Source organism: Carlito syrichta, unplaced genomic scaffold (genome assembly GCF_000164805.1).
Source record: "Carlito syrichta isolate Samal-C Ts95f unplaced genomic scaffold, Tarsius_syrichta-2.0.1 Scaffold306754, whole genome shotgun sequence".
NCBI lineage: Eukaryota > Metazoa > Chordata > Mammalia > Primates > Tarsiidae > Carlito > Carlito syrichta.
The window spans coordinates 292,902-309,230 of NW_007250850.1; the positions used below are offsets into that span (position 1 = coordinate 292,902).

The 16,329-nt window shown below is 41.1% G+C and overlaps 1 protein-coding gene across 2 annotated transcripts in view; it reads left to right on the top strand.

Moving 5' to 3' along the window:
- Nucleotides 1-1,175: 1,175 nt before the first annotated feature.
- Nucleotides 1,176-16,329, top strand: part of TTK (TTK protein kinase) — a 42,647-nt gene continuing 27,493 nt past the window's right edge. For both annotated transcript variants that reach the window (XM_021715157.1, XM_008063336.2), the window contains exons 1-8: nucleotides 1,176-1,355; nucleotides 4,194-4,416; nucleotides 5,038-5,144; nucleotides 7,677-7,820; nucleotides 8,288-8,402; nucleotides 8,588-8,660; nucleotides 8,750-8,844; nucleotides 16,039-16,126. In XM_021715157.1, the coding sequence (XP_021570832.1) occupies nucleotides 1,217-1,355; nucleotides 4,194-4,416; nucleotides 5,038-5,144; nucleotides 7,677-7,820; nucleotides 8,288-8,402; nucleotides 8,588-8,660; nucleotides 8,750-8,844; nucleotides 16,039-16,126 (984 nt within the window). In that variant the 5' untranslated portion in view covers nucleotides 1,176-1,216. The remainder of the gene's footprint in view (nucleotides 1,356-4,193; nucleotides 4,417-5,037; nucleotides 5,145-7,676; nucleotides 7,821-8,287; nucleotides 8,403-8,587; nucleotides 8,661-8,749; nucleotides 8,845-16,038; nucleotides 16,127-16,329) is intronic.

A 16,329-nucleotide genomic window follows, 5' to 3' on the forward strand; every position in this document is an offset into this window, starting at 1 on the left:
AGGGGGCGGGGAGGGGCGGCGGGAGCGGGGGGAGCCGGACGGGGTGTGGCCCTCGCCGGGAAGACGGGATCGAGTCCCAAAAAGCCGTCTCTGGCGGGTTAGCCTGGGGGAAGAGGCCGGACGCTTCCCTCTCGAACTTGACTTTGGAGGCGGGGTGCCGGCCCGTCCTGGCGGCCTCGGTCCTGGGGACCCTGAGTGGCTGGGTGGGTCTTTGGGGATTGACCGGAAGACCGCGGACGCGCTGTTGACCAAACGTCAGTCACCACCCCGCCAATGCCAAGGTCAGGGACGGGACGCGTGCCCTCGACCCTTGGTGTTCCGGTGGGCAACGTTGCAGGTCACATTCTGCCTCCGTGCCCCAGAACAGGCCTGCTGCTTTTCCAGTGATCAGTAGAGGCCTGTGATGCTATTCGTGTTCTGCTTTGAAAGATCTACGCCCTTAAAGCAGGCGGGTAAAGAAATAATTGTTCCCCTTGCCAGAAGGATTCTTTATGTCTAGATGTCACTACCAGAATCCAAGCAAACACTCCGTTGCATATGTATTATTATCTGTTACGTATACATATTGTTTTCTCTGGGCCCTCTGCAAATTTAGTCATTTAGACTGAATTTGCAGAGGGCCCAGAGAAAATAATTCTGGAAAGAGTGAGAAGAAGGTATGCAGTGCGTAGACGATGTTCTCACTCATAAGGTGACCTTGAACGATTATAATGCTATGAGAAAGCGATTGGCAGTAGTGGAAAACTGTCAGGGGAGGCGGGTGGGATTGGCAGTTGCAGGGAACTGCCAGGGGAGGGAGGGGCACACCTCATCAACAAGGGTGCCTGCATCATCAACGTTTGCATACCTAACCCTGAATTGTACCCCATATTTTTATAATAAATAAATTTTTTTTAAAAGAAAAGAAAAATGGAAAGTGTAAAACTGGGCAGCAGTTTTTGTGTTTCACAGTGATTTCTAGAGTGTGAGTCTGTTGAAGTTACATGGGGAAGGAAAGGTGTAGCTGGCCGGTGAAGACTTGCTGGACAAATTACAAAGACGGGCCCCTTGTTTTCGTGCACATAGCTCCATTGACACTACCCTAATGATATCTGCCTTAAGATGTGTTCACGAAACCAATGCTTTGGCCTTCTGTGTCCTCAAACGCGAGTGCATTTTTTTTCCTTTGGTGCTTGTAAGATGGGAATTCTGACTAGCTCGATTTTGTCTCTTAGAAATGGAGTCTGAGGATATAAGTGGCAGGGAGTTGACAATTGATTCCATCATGAACAAAGTGAGAGACATTAAAAATAAGTTTAAGCATGAAGACCTGACTGATGAGCTGAGTTTGAATAAAGTCTCTACTGATACCACAGGTACGCTTTTCTTTTTCTTTCTTTTTTTAAAAATTAATAACTTGACTGAGTGCCCTCTAAGGTAAAGGAATGAGATGTGAACCGCTGTGGGTTGACATAATGTGATTTTCCTAGGAGCTGATGTTTAACTTGAGGGGACAAACACTGTATGTTACTCCTCGTGTGGAAATAGTCCACAGTTTTCTGCTCTCTGAAAAAGGAAACTGAACATCGTGTATTGCAGTGTGCTGTGAGGGAGTTTTCTTAACTCTTTGTTATCGTTGGCTGTTCTGCAATATGCCTGCCATCAATAAATACATTGCTGTTTCTTCTAGTCCTTTTTTGTTGTGAGCTGAGAAAGCCTTGCTGATCTTAATAAAAATGACGCATAAGTTTAGCATCAGACACTAAATTTTTAACGTGGAGAATCTTCCTGTCACTTCTTGGCTGTTTTTCCTCTTCTCTCTTGAACTCTGTTTCAGCCAGAGTGACCTCCTCACATATGCGCCACAACAGCTGATACCTCAGTGTCTCTGCTCTTGCCCTGTGCCTTGAACACCGTTTCTCAATTATCTGCCACTCTTACCTCTTTCAGGTCTTTTTAAAAATATTGCCTTGCTGGGCTCGGTGGCTCAGCCTGTAATCCCGCGCCTTTGGGAGGCTGAGGTGAGTGGATTGCCTGAGCCCGCAGGTTCGAGACCCGCCTGGGCAGCGAGACCTCATCTCTACAATAAATCAAAAAATCAGCCGGGCGTGGTAGCGCATGCCTGTAATTCCGGCTACTTGGAAGGCTGAGGTGGAAGGATCGCCGGAACCCAGCAGGTCGAGGCTGCGGTGACTGGGAGCAGCCACTGCACTCCAGTCTGGGCAACAGAGTGAGACTCCAACTCAAAAAAAAAAAAAAAATGTTGCCTCAGTGAGGCTTTTCCTAACTTACCTGTTTAACATATCAACCTGCTGGGGTGGGGATATGTCTCCCGTCTTCCTTCCCTGTTAGTTTTCTCCATGGTACTAATCCCTTTATATATAAAATCTACTTGTGTGTTTGTGTGTTGTCTTTCTTCTCCACTATCATGTGAGTGCTACGAGGGAAGGGTTTTTATCTGTTTTGTTCTATTTACAGAACCAAGAATGGTGCCTGACACATTCAGATGTGACTGGATATTTATTGAATTATGTTGAATGACTGAAAGTGCCCAAAGTTTAATACTCTAGCTTTGTGGAAAATATTAGCTTAGAAGCCTGTTTCTTCACCACATTCCAAATGGTTGAGGTCATTTGAATGGCGAACTTTGGAAGATTTTGTTGTTATTTCTATACTAACCATTAAAGGGATGAAGGATTGAAAATAAATGGAAGAACCTGCCATCTAGTTATGGTGGCAGACTATGTCTGCTTTGAAATGACCTAGAAAATGTTGACTTTGGTGTCAAGCTAAGTCTTAATAGAGATTACCATATTTTATTATGCCTAGCGCTAGCAAAGCTTGCACACTGAGGTAGTTGAGTACTTGCTTAAATCTGTTGATCCTTAGGTCACTGAAAACCATAAATACTTAACATTGACAATTATTGATGCATGACATTCATTATATTATGTATTGAGGAAAGTTCAAAGAAGCTTAAAACCATAGTTTCTTTCTAGATAGGAATTCGTGTCTTCACCATGCCATATGTAATGCATGCTGGGAATCACACGAAAACAAGCATGGTAAAGACACAAATGCCGGCATGTGTTAATGAGAGGAAGCGTGTACCCAGGCATGGCGAGCACATCTGCAAAGCCATAGGTAGCAAGGGGGGCTTTGTAAACGTTTCAGATTGTTAGGAAAGCAATAGGAGGTAAAACCAGAGAATTAAGTTAAGATCGGGCTAGATTAAGTTTAAACTGCAAAAGCAAAGTTGTGAATGCATTATGTTTTAGTAGAAGGTAGAAACAATAATTTTTTTGCGAAAGCAAAGATTTAGGCTTTGTTGAAGGTGGCTGATGAGGATAGGGATGATAGCGTCTCTGGGAAATCTGAATTTAACAATACTTAGTAGTCCTTGAGATATTCTGAACAGAAGATTGACATTCAAATTGTCTTTTTACAACAACTAACACTAAAGAAAGTAAAAAGAACTTCACAGTGTGAAAATTATGTCTGAAGATGACTCTTGCTGTTTCTGAGGAGAGGTTTCCATGAGAAAAACTGGCAGTCACAAGAGGTCCTATGAATTCTGATAGTCTAGACCAGGTTAGCTGTGGGTTTGTGGGGCCAAGAAATTAGTAGGGCCTCCAGGAGTAATGTAGTAACTTACAGAGAGAGAAAAAAATGACCATATCAGTTGCTTGTCTTTGTAAAGCTGGTTTTGTTTCGTTGTTTTACAAGTAAGTTTGAGGTATGCAGTAATAAGACTGGCTAGGCAAGGTTGTAAAAAAGGCCATATTAGAACTGGAGCAAAAAGTTTAATGAATGCATCATCGATGGAGAATTTTCCAAGAAAGTTGGTGTAGGTGGTGGTGGAAATGACTTTTTGTTTTCTTTGGATAGGTAAGCTGCTAAAATTATAATTATGCTGCTATGGCCTAACATTTTCTCAGATTGTGTGCAGTTTTTAAGGGCTACCTGTTTAAAAAACCCGCTTATTTCCAAAGTCTTTCTTTCAAAATATATAGCTGTATAGAGTAAAATATACCCTCATAAAAGATAAATATGCAGTAAATCAGTTACTTATATGTATTGCTGTAGTTTAAAATATCGTAAGGAGTTTATGTACATTGATAACAGTATAAATGCTTAACTGTAATTTGAAGGAAAAATACAATTTGACATTTGTTTTGTCTTCTGTTGTGATATATTTTGTTCTTCTTATTCAGATAATTCGGGGACTGTTAACCAAATTATGATGATGGCAAATAACCCAGAGGACTGGCTGAATTTGTTGCTCAAACTGGAGAAAAACAGTGTCCCCCTAAGTGATGCTCTTTTAAATAAGCTGATTGGTCGTTACAGTCAAGCAATTGAAGCACTTCCTCCAGATAAATATGGCCAAAATGAAAGTTTTGCTCGAATTCAAGTGAGATTTGCTGAATTAAAAGCGTAAGTATTAGCATTTTGACTACATTTTACTCAATGCGTTGCATAGTGACATAACTACATTGTAAAGAGGGAAAATGAAAAAAAAGTCAGAATTACTTGTGAGAAAATTAGTGTTTTTAACAAATACTTTTACTTATAATTAACAAAGGGCTAATGTAAACTGTTTGCTCTGTGTATATTTTAGACTACCAAAAACAACGTTAAAAATAGCTTATTGGAGCCGGGCTCGGTGGCTCAGCCTGTAATCCCACGTCTTTGGGAGGCTGAGGTGAGTGGATTGCCTGAGCCCGCGGGTTCGAGACCTGCCTGGGCAACTTGTCGAGACTTCATCTTTACAATAAATCAAAAATGAGCCGGGCGTGGTAACATGCGCCTGTAGTTCCAGCTATTTGGAAGGCTGAGGCGGAAGGATCGCTGGAGCCCAGCAGGTCGAGGCACTGCACTCCAGTCTGGGTGACAGAGTGAGACTCAAATTCAAAAAAAAAAAATAGCTTATTAATATTTAATTTTGCACACAGCAAACAGTTATCGTTTGTCTTTTGGAAGATAGAATGAAGAGCTACCACGTTTAGGTCACTGTGTCCTTCCCTTAAAGCTTGACCCTGTCCTCTCTCGTTACAGCATTCAGGAACCCGATGATGCCCGAGACTACTTTCAGATGGCCAGGGCAAACTGCAAGAAATTTGCCTTCGTGCATGTATCTTTTGCACAGTTTGAACTATCACAAGGTAATCTGAAAACCTCAGGTCCACATTTTCCGTAAAAGATAACTTCCTGTTATCTTTTGTTCGCATGTAACTTACATGCTAACATTAAATGATATACATGAAGTGGGACTATTTGAGGCAAAAAGCATTGTAGTTGATCAGATGAGAATGTGGGGAGAAGATGCCACCCAGGCGTAAAAGCAGAGCATATTCTCTTTACACTAGCTTTTCTAACTTCAAAGAGTACTCTAGGGGAAAAGCATGAATGCTGGGCCGTAAAATTCAGGAAACATCTAGAAAAAAGTAGCTTCTTCACTGAATATTTGTGGGAAAAAGGCCATAAGACGTTTAAGCTAGAGTTCAGATACACTTTCCTTATGCTGTGGCTTCATAGCACCAAAATACACTTTAAAATATAGTTATAGCATTGATTAGTATTCTTCCTTTAAAATAAAAGGTAGGCTGCTGTAGTGGCTTTATTTATTGCTCACCTGGTTCTCCATAGGCTGGATGTTTTGGAAAGCACTAGGGCACTCTTTTCCTCAGACATTTCTCACCTGGCCATTCCTCAGTCTTTACTTTTCTTCTCATTTTCTGGGGTCTTTGGATTCACTCTCAGTCTACCTTTGACCATGTGCCTTGTGGCTGCTGCAACTGTGATCCAACTTCCCACCTAGGGGTGAACATATCACTATTGACAGAGTCCCTATGATGGTGTCCAGAGCACAGCTCAGTTCCTGAAGAGAACTCCCCGGAGTTGAAGTCGGAGAAAATCTTGCACAACCCCAAGATTGCTTGTAAACCCTGAACTTCTTGGACCTCTTCAGGGGACTTGTGAGTCTTAGGATTCTCAGTCTGCCCTGTGCGTGGTCAGGTTACCTTTTAAAATACTATCCCTTTCTTGCCTAGAGAAATTGATTCCTCCTATAAACTTGTTTGAGCAACTTTGGCCAGCCCTTTAAGACTACTTTTCCCTATTCTGCTTTGAAAATTTTTTAAGTGTTATGGACTCTCAGTAGCAACTATAAATTTTACATCTTTGAAATGCATACATACTGAAGATCTTAAGTAGAATTATCTGTAAATAAGAAAAACTTTATCTATGCCACTTGAATGTGATAGTAGCCTCAAGATCAAAACGGTGATTATTTTGAACGGGGCTGATGGTTAGGCTGTCGGGAAATAAAGGCAACATCCCAGAAATCCTGTGCTAGACTTAGTGTGTGTGTATTTTTGTCAGGGTAGAGGACATTCTGTAGTTTTTATCAGATTTAAAGGAGTCTATGACCTTAATTAATAAGCACCCTAATTACTGGTTCTAATCTAAGCCTTTCTCTCTTATTTTGCTGTCTTACAATACTCAATATGTGAAATTCTATCACTACTCTCTATAACTACTCTAAAATTAACCTTTGTCAAATATATTTCTATTTTTAAAAATGCATAAACTGAGGCCGAACACAGTGACTCAAGCCTGTAATCCCAGCACTTTGGGAGGCTGTAGCGAGAGAATTGCCTGAGTCCAGGGGTTCAAGACCAACCTGGGCGACTTGGTGAGACCTCGTTTCTACAATAAAAAATTAGCTGGGCATGGCGGCACATGCCTGTTGTTCTAGCTACTTGGAAGGCTGAGACGGAAGGGCCCAGCAGGTCGAGGCTGCAGTGTTGTGAAGCGCGCAGCAGGTCGAGGCTGAGATGGAAGAGCCCAGCAGGTCGAGGCTGCAGTGGCTGTGAGCATGCCACTACACTCTAGCCTGGGCGACAGTGAGACTCCAAATCAAGCAAACAAACAAACAAACGAACCATAAAAGCGCATAAACTCAGAAGCCAGAAGTCATCTCTTAATCATCTTTATACCCTAAGTGCCAAGTGCACAGCTAGCTCATGACTCCCATAGACATTGATACATATTCTGTAAGATATATGACGTACCCATTTAATGCTTATAAATCAAATACTAGGATTAAGTTTGTAGTTGAAAGAAAATTTCCTTGATAATCTGTGTGTAGTCAGAAAGGTAACTTTAATAGTCTCAGTTATTTTGCATTTTGGGGATGGTATAACTGAGTTTGACAGCTAAAGATTGTGTCATTCCTTTTTTTTAAAATGCAAATTCTTTTGATGGAAGATGGATGTCCTTTATCAAAAGCTGTCAACCCTTCTTTGACCAAATGTCACTGTGAATGATACAGTGTGTTGTGAGACTGGTGCTCTTGGGACTCTTGTAACATCTAGAATGCCCTCCTGTTTCTGTTGTGATTGGCCTTTGCTGTCCCTTCTTGGTAACTGCTTCATGCACGTCTATGACTTCTGAAAAGTCCATGATGATAAATGAATGCACAGTATTATAAAGAAGCTATTTTGACGTGAATTGTTATCAGAAGAGAGTTGATTACCTGCACACGCATAGAGAGAGCCTGTGAAATAAAGTGCATGAGCCTTGGAATAAATATTTTGCTGAAGTCTTATATCTGTTCATAGGTCCTGATGATTAAGTTATCTGGGAGGTGAAGATTGCTGTGTAAAAATGACATTTGTTTTCTATTTTGTTAGGTAATTTCAAAAAGAGTAAACAACTTCTTCAGAAAGCCATAGAACGTGGAGCAGTACCACTAGAAATGCTGGAAATTGCCCTACGGAATTTAAACCTCCAAAAAAAGCAGCTACTTTCAGAGGAGGAAAAAAATAATTTATCAGGTAATCATTAACGTATTCTAATACTTTTCTGTGGGAGGTGGTACTGCAAATAAAGATTCAGGAGACTATTATAGAAAGATATCATTTATGTAGAATGGTCAAAATCTAAGGCTAAATTGTAAATGTAAAGAAGGTAAAACTTTTAGAAGTAAAAAAAGTTTTACTATGGAAAGTTATCTTTTTTCTGCTAATCAGACTCTCACTGGTAACACATTAAGAACGACTATCTAGAGAGAGACAAGAGGATGGTTTTTGCTTTTAGAAATAGAAAATGTGCTTTTAAAGTGGGGAAACAGTTATATAATTAAAGAGAATTAGCTTGATGACATCTTCATGTCTGCATATCTTACTTGGAGACATTAACTATGGATTAATTTTCTAAATATTCTTATTTATAAGATTAATTTTTGTGCATTTGTTGCATCCTTATTTAACCAAATTTAACCATAGTTTCAAAATTTCTACAGCATCTACAGCATTAAATGCCCAAGAATCATTCTCCAGTTCCCTTGGACATTCACAGAATAGGAACCTTGGTTGTGATTCCAGAGGCCAGGCTGCTAAAGCCAGGTTTTCATATGGGTAAGAGAACTGAAACCGTTTTTTAAATGCTGATTATCGATATGAATATATATACATCTATGTTTTTGGTCATGTAACTACATGTATCTATGTATATGCTTTCATGTAAGTGTGATTATATTTAGCAATACAGTGGAAACACATGTTATTCTTTGAAAAATTGAGAATATTTTCTTCCTGTTTAGAGAGAACATGCCCCCACAAGATGCAGAAATAGGTCATCGGAATCCCTTGAAACAAAGCAACAAAACTAAACGGGTAAGTTATTTTCAGTCTGCTTGGTTACGGTGGTGGCAGTCGAATCTTTATTTTCCAGTTGGTTACTTAATCTTTGAAAATATGTTTAGTCATGCCCATTTGGAAGAGTTCCAGTTAACCTTCTAAATAGCCCAGATTGTGATATGAAGACAGATGGTTCAGCTGCTCCAAGTTTGATAAAAAGGTATGTTGAGTTTTAGTTGTTTAAACTTGTCGTCCATATTTGAAGATTAATGGCAGAATGGTTGTAAAGTCTTTTACTGAGTAATAGTAACTATGATTGAATTTTTATTCTGTTTTACAAGTTACTGAGTCTTTAAATGCTGTAGGGAGTAAAGGATTAAGTCGAGAAAATGACTTCGTTTTGCTTTTTTTCTCATTAAAAATATTCACTAAAGGAACTATTAAAAAATCAGGAAGCATGTTGGAAAAAATACTAAGTCAACATGAAGCTTAAAAGACCATGCGGTCATCATCCCTGGGGTAAAAGCTCCTGATAGTTGAGCATTTCTCACGTATGAGTGGTCTGTCTAAGAGTCTCCTCCGAGTGTGTTTGAGACTCTTCATCGCAGGGGTACGAGGAGGACAGGAGACAAATATCTGTTCCAGGTTGTTCAAGAGGAAGAATAGCTATCAGTGGGAAGGATGATTATTCGTTCATTCGCTTCAGAGCCTAGGACTTCAAGAAGCGGTACGGGTTAGGCAGAGATGAACTCTTGCTCATCGCATCTGTTGTGTTACCCCTCCTTCAATTTGGGTGTTTTTTCCCTAATAAGAAATGGGAATATAGCATTTTAACTCAACTAAAGGAGAGAGCTTTTCTGGTCTATTCTCCTCCCTCCCTCCCCCGCCCTCAGCAATTTCCCACTACTGACCATCCTTTTCTTATAGTATTACGATAATTGCTCAAGATCCACTTATGAGTGAGAACGTGATACTCAGGTCTTTGTTTCTGTGATAGATTACTCAGTATTATAGACTCTTAAGTCCATCCAAGTTGCTGTGAAGTTTATAATTTTGTCCTTCTTTATGGCTGTGTAATATTCCATCGTGTATATGTACCACATTTTTTTTATCTAGTCCTCTTTTGATGGGCAGCACGGTTGGTTCCATGTTCTTGCTCTTGTGAACAATGCTGCGATAATTGTGTGTGCAGGTATCTTTTCCATAGAGTGATTTGAGTTCCTCCGGATATATTCCTGGTAGGGGAACTGTGGGGTCATATGGAAGCTCAAATTTTAGACCTTTTAGGAATCACCAAACTGTTTTCCACAGAGGTGGTACTAGTTTGCACTCCCACCAGCAGCGTAGTGTTTTTCCTGCATCCTCTCCAGCATCTCTTGTTTTTTGAGTTATTGATGATGGCCATCCTGACTGGAGTTAGGTGGTCTCTCAGTGTGGCTTTAATTTGCGTTTCTTTGATGACTAGTGAGGCTGAACATTTTTTCATGTATCTGTTGGCTGCTCGTCTGTCTTCTTTTGAGAAGTGCCTATTCATAACTTTGCCCACTTTGTAATGGGGCTGTTTGCTTTTTTCTTTTCAACACATTTGAGTTTCTTGTAGATATAGATGTTAGGCCTTTGTCAGATATACAGAGGGCAAATATTTTTTCACAGTCTGTGTGCTGTCTCCCTGCTCTCTTGATGGTTTCTTTGACTTTGCAGAAGCTTGTCAGGTTGATGAGGTCCCACTTGTCTATCTATCTTGTCTATCTATCTCTTATGATGTGGGCACCTGGGGTTTTGATCAAGAATTGGTTGCCAGTTCCAATTTCTATAAGGGTGTCTCCTGTATTTTCTAAGGTTCTCATGGTTTAAGGTTTTACAGTTAGGTTTTTGATCCATTTAGCATTGACTTTTGTGTATGGTGATAGGTAGGGGTCTTAATCTTCTGCATGTGGTCAGCAATTTTCCCAGCACTATTTACTGAATAGGTTTTCCTCTCCCCAGTGGTTGTTGGTGGAGGCTTTGTCCAAGATGAGTTGGTTGAGAAATTGATGTTTTGCTTCTGGAATCTCTATTCTGTTTCATTGGTCTATATGCCTGTTCTGGTATCAATGCCAGGCTGTTTTGATTATTCAAGACTTACAATAAAGTTTAAAGTCTGGGAGTGTGATACCTCCTACTTGTTTCTTTTGCTGAGGATTGTTTTAGCTATTTGTGATCATTCCTGTACTGTTTCCAGGTCTGAGAAGAAAGCTACTGATAAGTTAATGGGCATTGCGTTAAGCCTGTAGCTTGCCTTGGGTAGAATGGACATCTTTACAATGTTGATTCTTCGAATCCATGAGCAGGGAATATTTTTCCATTTGTTTGTGTCATCTTTGATTTCTTTGAGCAGTGTTTTGTAGTTTTCGTTGTAAAGGTCTTTGACTTCTCTGGTTAGGAAGATGCCAAGGTATTTCTTTTTTTCTTTCTTTTTTTTGGTGGCTATTGTGAATGGGATTGTGCTTTTTATTTGGGTTTCTGTTTATTTATGCAACTCATTTGTACGTTGATTTTATACTCTGAGACTTTGCCAAAGTTCTTTATCAGTGCAAGGAGGTTTTTGGCAGATTCTCTTGGGTTTTTGAGGTATAGAATCATGTCGTCTGCAAAGAGGAATAACTTAACTTCATCTTTTCCTATCTGGGTACTCCTTCTCTTGTTTGATTACTGTAGCTGGAACTTCCAATACTATGTTGAACAAGAGGGGTGAGAGTGGGCATCCTTGTCTTGTTCCGGTTTTCAGGGGAAATGGTTCCAATTTATATCTGTTTAACAGTATATTGCCTGTTGGTTTCTCATAGATGACTCTTACTATGTTGAGGTATGTTCCATCTGTGCCTAGATGTTCAAGGGTTTTTTCAAGAAAGGGTGTTGGATTTTATCAAAAGCTTTTTCTGTGTCTAATGACATAATTATGTGGTTTTTGTCTTTATATCTGTTGATGTATTTAATTACGTTTATGGTCTTGTGGATGTTGAACCAGGCTTGCATCCCAGGGATGAAGCCTACCTGGTCATAGTGGATGATTTTTGAGATATGTTGTTGAGAATTTTAGCATCTATGTTCATCAAGGATATTGGTCTGTAAGATCTTTGCTGGATCTTTACCTGACTTGAGTATCAGTGTGATGTTAGCTTCATAAAATGATTTGGGGAGAGTTCCATCTTTTTCGGTTGCCTGGAATACTTGGTATCAGCTCCTCCTTGTATGTTTTGTAGCATTCTGCTGGAAATTCATATGGCCTAAACCTTTTTTGTAGGTAGTTTTCTTATGACATAGTTGATCTCCTGGGTTGTTATTGTTTTATTTAGGGTGTCAGTTTCTTTGTTTCAACCTGGGGAGGTTGTGTGATGTAAGAAAATCCTAACATTTCATTTAAGTTTCAAGTTTGTTTCCATACAGGTATACATAGTAATCTCTGATAATCTTTTGTTTTTTGATAATATTTCTTCGGTATCAGTTGTGACTTCATCCTTTGCGTTTCTGATTGTGTTTATTTGGACTTTTTCTCTCTTCTTCTTGGCCAGTCTAGCTGGGGGAACATCAATCTTGTTTATCCTTTCAAAAAACCAGCTCTTGGTTTCATTTTTTTTTTTTTAATTGTATTTTTGTCTTGTATATCCTGAACTTGGGCTTTTATTTTGATGATCTGAATTCTTCTGCTGTAATTAGGGTTTTGATGGCCTTGCTTTTCCAACTTCCTTAGGTGGTTTTTTAGGCTGCTAACTTGTGATCTTTCCATCTTCTTTATGTATGTTTGTAGTGATATTAATTCCCCTCTTAGTACTGTTTTCATGGCATCCCAGAGATTTTGGTAAGATGTTTCTTCTTTTCATTTGTTTCCAGGTATCTTTTAATCTCTGTTTTGATTTCTGTGTTGACCCAGGGATTGTTTAGCATCATGGTGTTTAGTGTCCATGTCTTTGTGAGTTTGGGGGGAACTTTGTTCGTATTTATATTGATATTTATTCCACTGTAGTCTGAGAAGGTGCATGGCAGAATTTCAACCTTATGGAATTTTTTTATGCTTGATTTATGGCCGAGGATGTGGTTGATCTTAGAGCATGTTCCATGTGGTGATGAGTAGAATGCATATTCCATGGTTGTTAGGTGGAGTGTTCTGCAGGTATCAATTAAGTGCATTTGGTCAAGTGTCACGTTGAGGTTCCGGATCTCCTTGCTGACTTGAATTGACGATCTGTCTAGGGTTGTTAGTGGGGTATTTAACTCCCCAGCTATGATACTGTTAGAGTCAGTTGCTTTTTTTGCTTTACCTAGAAGCTGCTTTATGAATGTTGGCGCCCCTTTGTTGGGAACATATGTGTTTAGGATAGATTTCTTGCTGGTGGATTGAACCTTTTATCATTATGTAGTGACTTCTGTATCTTTTTAAATTTTTGATAGCTTAAGGGGTATTTTTTCTGATATTAAGATTGGGACTCCTGCTTTCTTTTATTTTCTGTTTGCCTGAAATTTTGTTTCCCATCCTCTTACATTGAGTCTGTGAGTGTCCTTTCTAGTGAGATGAGTCTCTTGGTGACAATATATTGCAGCCTTGTAATATTTTATCCATTTTGCCATTCTGTGTCTTTTCAGTGGTATATCTAGTCCAGGCTACATTCAGGCTAATTTGAGATGTGAGAGTTTATCCCTGTCATGAGGTTCTTATAGAGTTTGTTGTTGTTGCTGCTATTTGTTTGTTTGTTGTCTTTTGATTTTTTAGTTGATTCATGTTTTTTCAATCTTTTTTCCTGCATTTCTGTGAAGGACATTGTCATTCTTCTTTTTTTTTCCTTCTGTGATTAATACTTTCTTAAGAAAGTATTTTTGTAGAGCTGGTATGGAGGCAGTGTAAACTCTTAGGGATTGAATGTCTGGGAAGGATTTAAATTCCCCATCACTGATAAAACTTAGCTGCGTAAGTAATTCTTGGCTGAAATTGTTTATCTTTGAAAACTTTGAAGATTGGGCTCCAAGCTCTCCTAGCCTGAAGTGTTTCTGTAGGTAAGTCTGCTGCTGTTCTAATTGGTATTTCCCTTTACGTAGTCTGACCTTTCTCTCTTGCTGCTTTTAGAATTTTTTCTTTTATACCTACTTTGTGTAGAGGAATTACCATGTGTCTGGGAGTTGGTCTTCTCATTTGTTGTCTTGCAGGGGTTCTATGAATCTCTTGTGTTTGAATGATTATATCACTGATGAGATGAGGGAAGTTTTCTTGGATAATTTCATGGAATGTTTGTTCCAGAGTGGTCTCTGGAACCGTTAATTTTCTGTTTGGTCTCTTGAAATAGTCGCTCATCTCTTGAAGGTTTCATTCTGTCTTTTTAAGCTTCTTTTCTGTTTTTAACAGTTTGGGTTAGTTTCATATTTTAGTCCTCAGGCTCTGAGATTCTTTCTTCTGCTTAGTTAATTCTGCTTTCCATGCTTATCAGTTTATTCTTTATTTCATTCACTGTGTTCTTTATTGCTGTTATCTCAGTTATCAACTCCTTTGTTCTTCCCTCTTGTCTCTCCTTATTTCTATTTATTCTGTGTATTAATGTCTTGATATCTGGGTTTGTGGTTTGAGACCAGTCATTCTGTGGGCTCTTCATTGTTTGAGTTCTGGAGTCTGTATTCCCAGTGACTGATCTCTCAGGGGTCTGTGTTGTGAGACTCATATTCTTCCTTTGGTTTTTTTTCATTTGTATAGGTTTTCCTCCCTCTCTCCCCCCAACCCTTGCCTTTTTTCAAACCTCTTCTTTAATTCTGTTGTTCAGGGATGGGGGGGTCGATTTTATTTCTGTTTTCTCAGTCTCCTATTCCTCCTCATGTTCAGTTCTTGTTCAGTTCAGTTCAGTTGTTGTTCAGTTCTGAAGCTGGACTGGGGTGGGGGCCTGTGTTTTTTGCAGTTTTGGGATTCAGTTGATGGGAGAGCTGTGCTTCAGAAGCTATCTGCAGACCCCAGTGTCCACTGGCAGGTGCATGGGCCCCCTGAAAGCAAAACGAGATAAGAGAAGGGGAAAGAATGGGAAATGGAAAGGGGAAGATGAGAGGAAGGTTGAGTGAGAGAAGAAGAGGGAAAGCAGATGTACCAACTGACTAGTGAACAGACAGAGACAGACAGAGAAACAGACAAAAAACATAAAAGACAAAAACCAACAGTCATACAAACAAATAATCCCCCCCCCCGTTGGTGTACTCTCCCTCCCCAAAAGATTAAAAATAGCATAAACAAAGCAAGTACAAAGACGTGGATCAAACCAGAAAGAGAGAGAGAAGGGGGAAAGCTACAAACACGACCCAAACTCATTCTCTGGCGGTGTCGGTGAGTCCGGGTTCTTTTCAGCCCTCCGCCTTCGGAAGGGGCTCCAGTCCCCAGCGCAGCCGGCTCTCACTGGCTCAGATGCCCCCAGACTGCTGTGGGAGGAGGCCGGGTGGGATCCAGGCCCACGCCCTGCTGGCTGCCGGCCACCAGGCCTCCCACTCAGATCGGAAGTCTGGACCTGTTCTGGTGGGGGGTGGGGGGCTGCCTCTCGTGTCTGCCGCGAAGAGAGCTGCTGGGCCTCCAGATGGAGGCCAGAGGCCGGGCGAGCTGGGCTGGGCAGCCGAGCCTCTCCCTGGCCCCGGGGCGCAGAAGGTGGGCCCGGGCGGCCCCTCCCCGCCTCGGAGCTTTCTTCCGATTTCCACTCCCTGCCTCCCGGGGCCAGGTCGGGTGGCAGGCCCTCCTGCGCTGGGGTCTCCGACCTCAGGGCGCGGGGGCGCGGTCGTCTCCGGGAGAGCCCCGGTGCGGGAGCCCGGCTCCCCTCGAAGAGACCCCCCCACCCGCACGCCCACTCAGCCGGCGAGTCCTCGTGGACCGCGCTGTTGCGGAGCCTCGCTGTCCCACCTAGTCGCTCGCCGTCTTGCCTGCAGGTCTGGCCTGTTCGTGTGTCCGAGCACCACTGATGGTGTCACTTGTGCCGGGCTAGGCGCCTGGGACTCCCAGGCGTGCTCTTGCAAGGAAGCTTTAGGAACACAACTGATAGCCGCTGGCTGGTGTCTTCCATGCCTCAATTTCTGTTGCGTGGAGGTCTTGGCTAAATGTCAACATTAAAGGAGCACTGTGAGTGTCAAGGTCAAGCTATCATAAAACCTCTTGCTCATCTCCATTTAAAATATCTAGCTGAAGAATAAAGGAGATTTTCTTTCACTCCCAAAAAACAAGCAAAACCAGAAAAACGTCGGCCATTGTCTTAGTTCCTCTGTGATAGGCTGTGGTAGGTGCTGGGGAGACCAGTAAGAGTTGGTACCCTGGTCCTTATCCTTCAGTTGTTGTGCCTATTGTGAAAAAGCCAGCTTTAAAATGAAGGTACACTGAAAAGACTGATTTCTAATTTACTATTAAAATATTTTATTTCATGAGTAAAAGACAGACCGCTAAACCAGAATGCCGGAATTTGGTTGTCCCTGGATCCAAATCAAGTGGAAATGATGCTAGCGAATTGAGAAACTTGAAGGTATTTCACTGTCTAATCTTCGTATGAAGCACGGGTACCCAATCTAGGAGGATCAGGATTCGTGGGAGCTTTTTTCTGGGGAAAGGCATCATCGTTTCTGTATTTCTAACATGTGCCTGATTCCCCAAGAGGTGTGGCACCACCCATGGGAAGCAGTGAGTGCAGAGGTCCTGACTGGGTGTTTCTCCAAGGTTAAGGTGGTA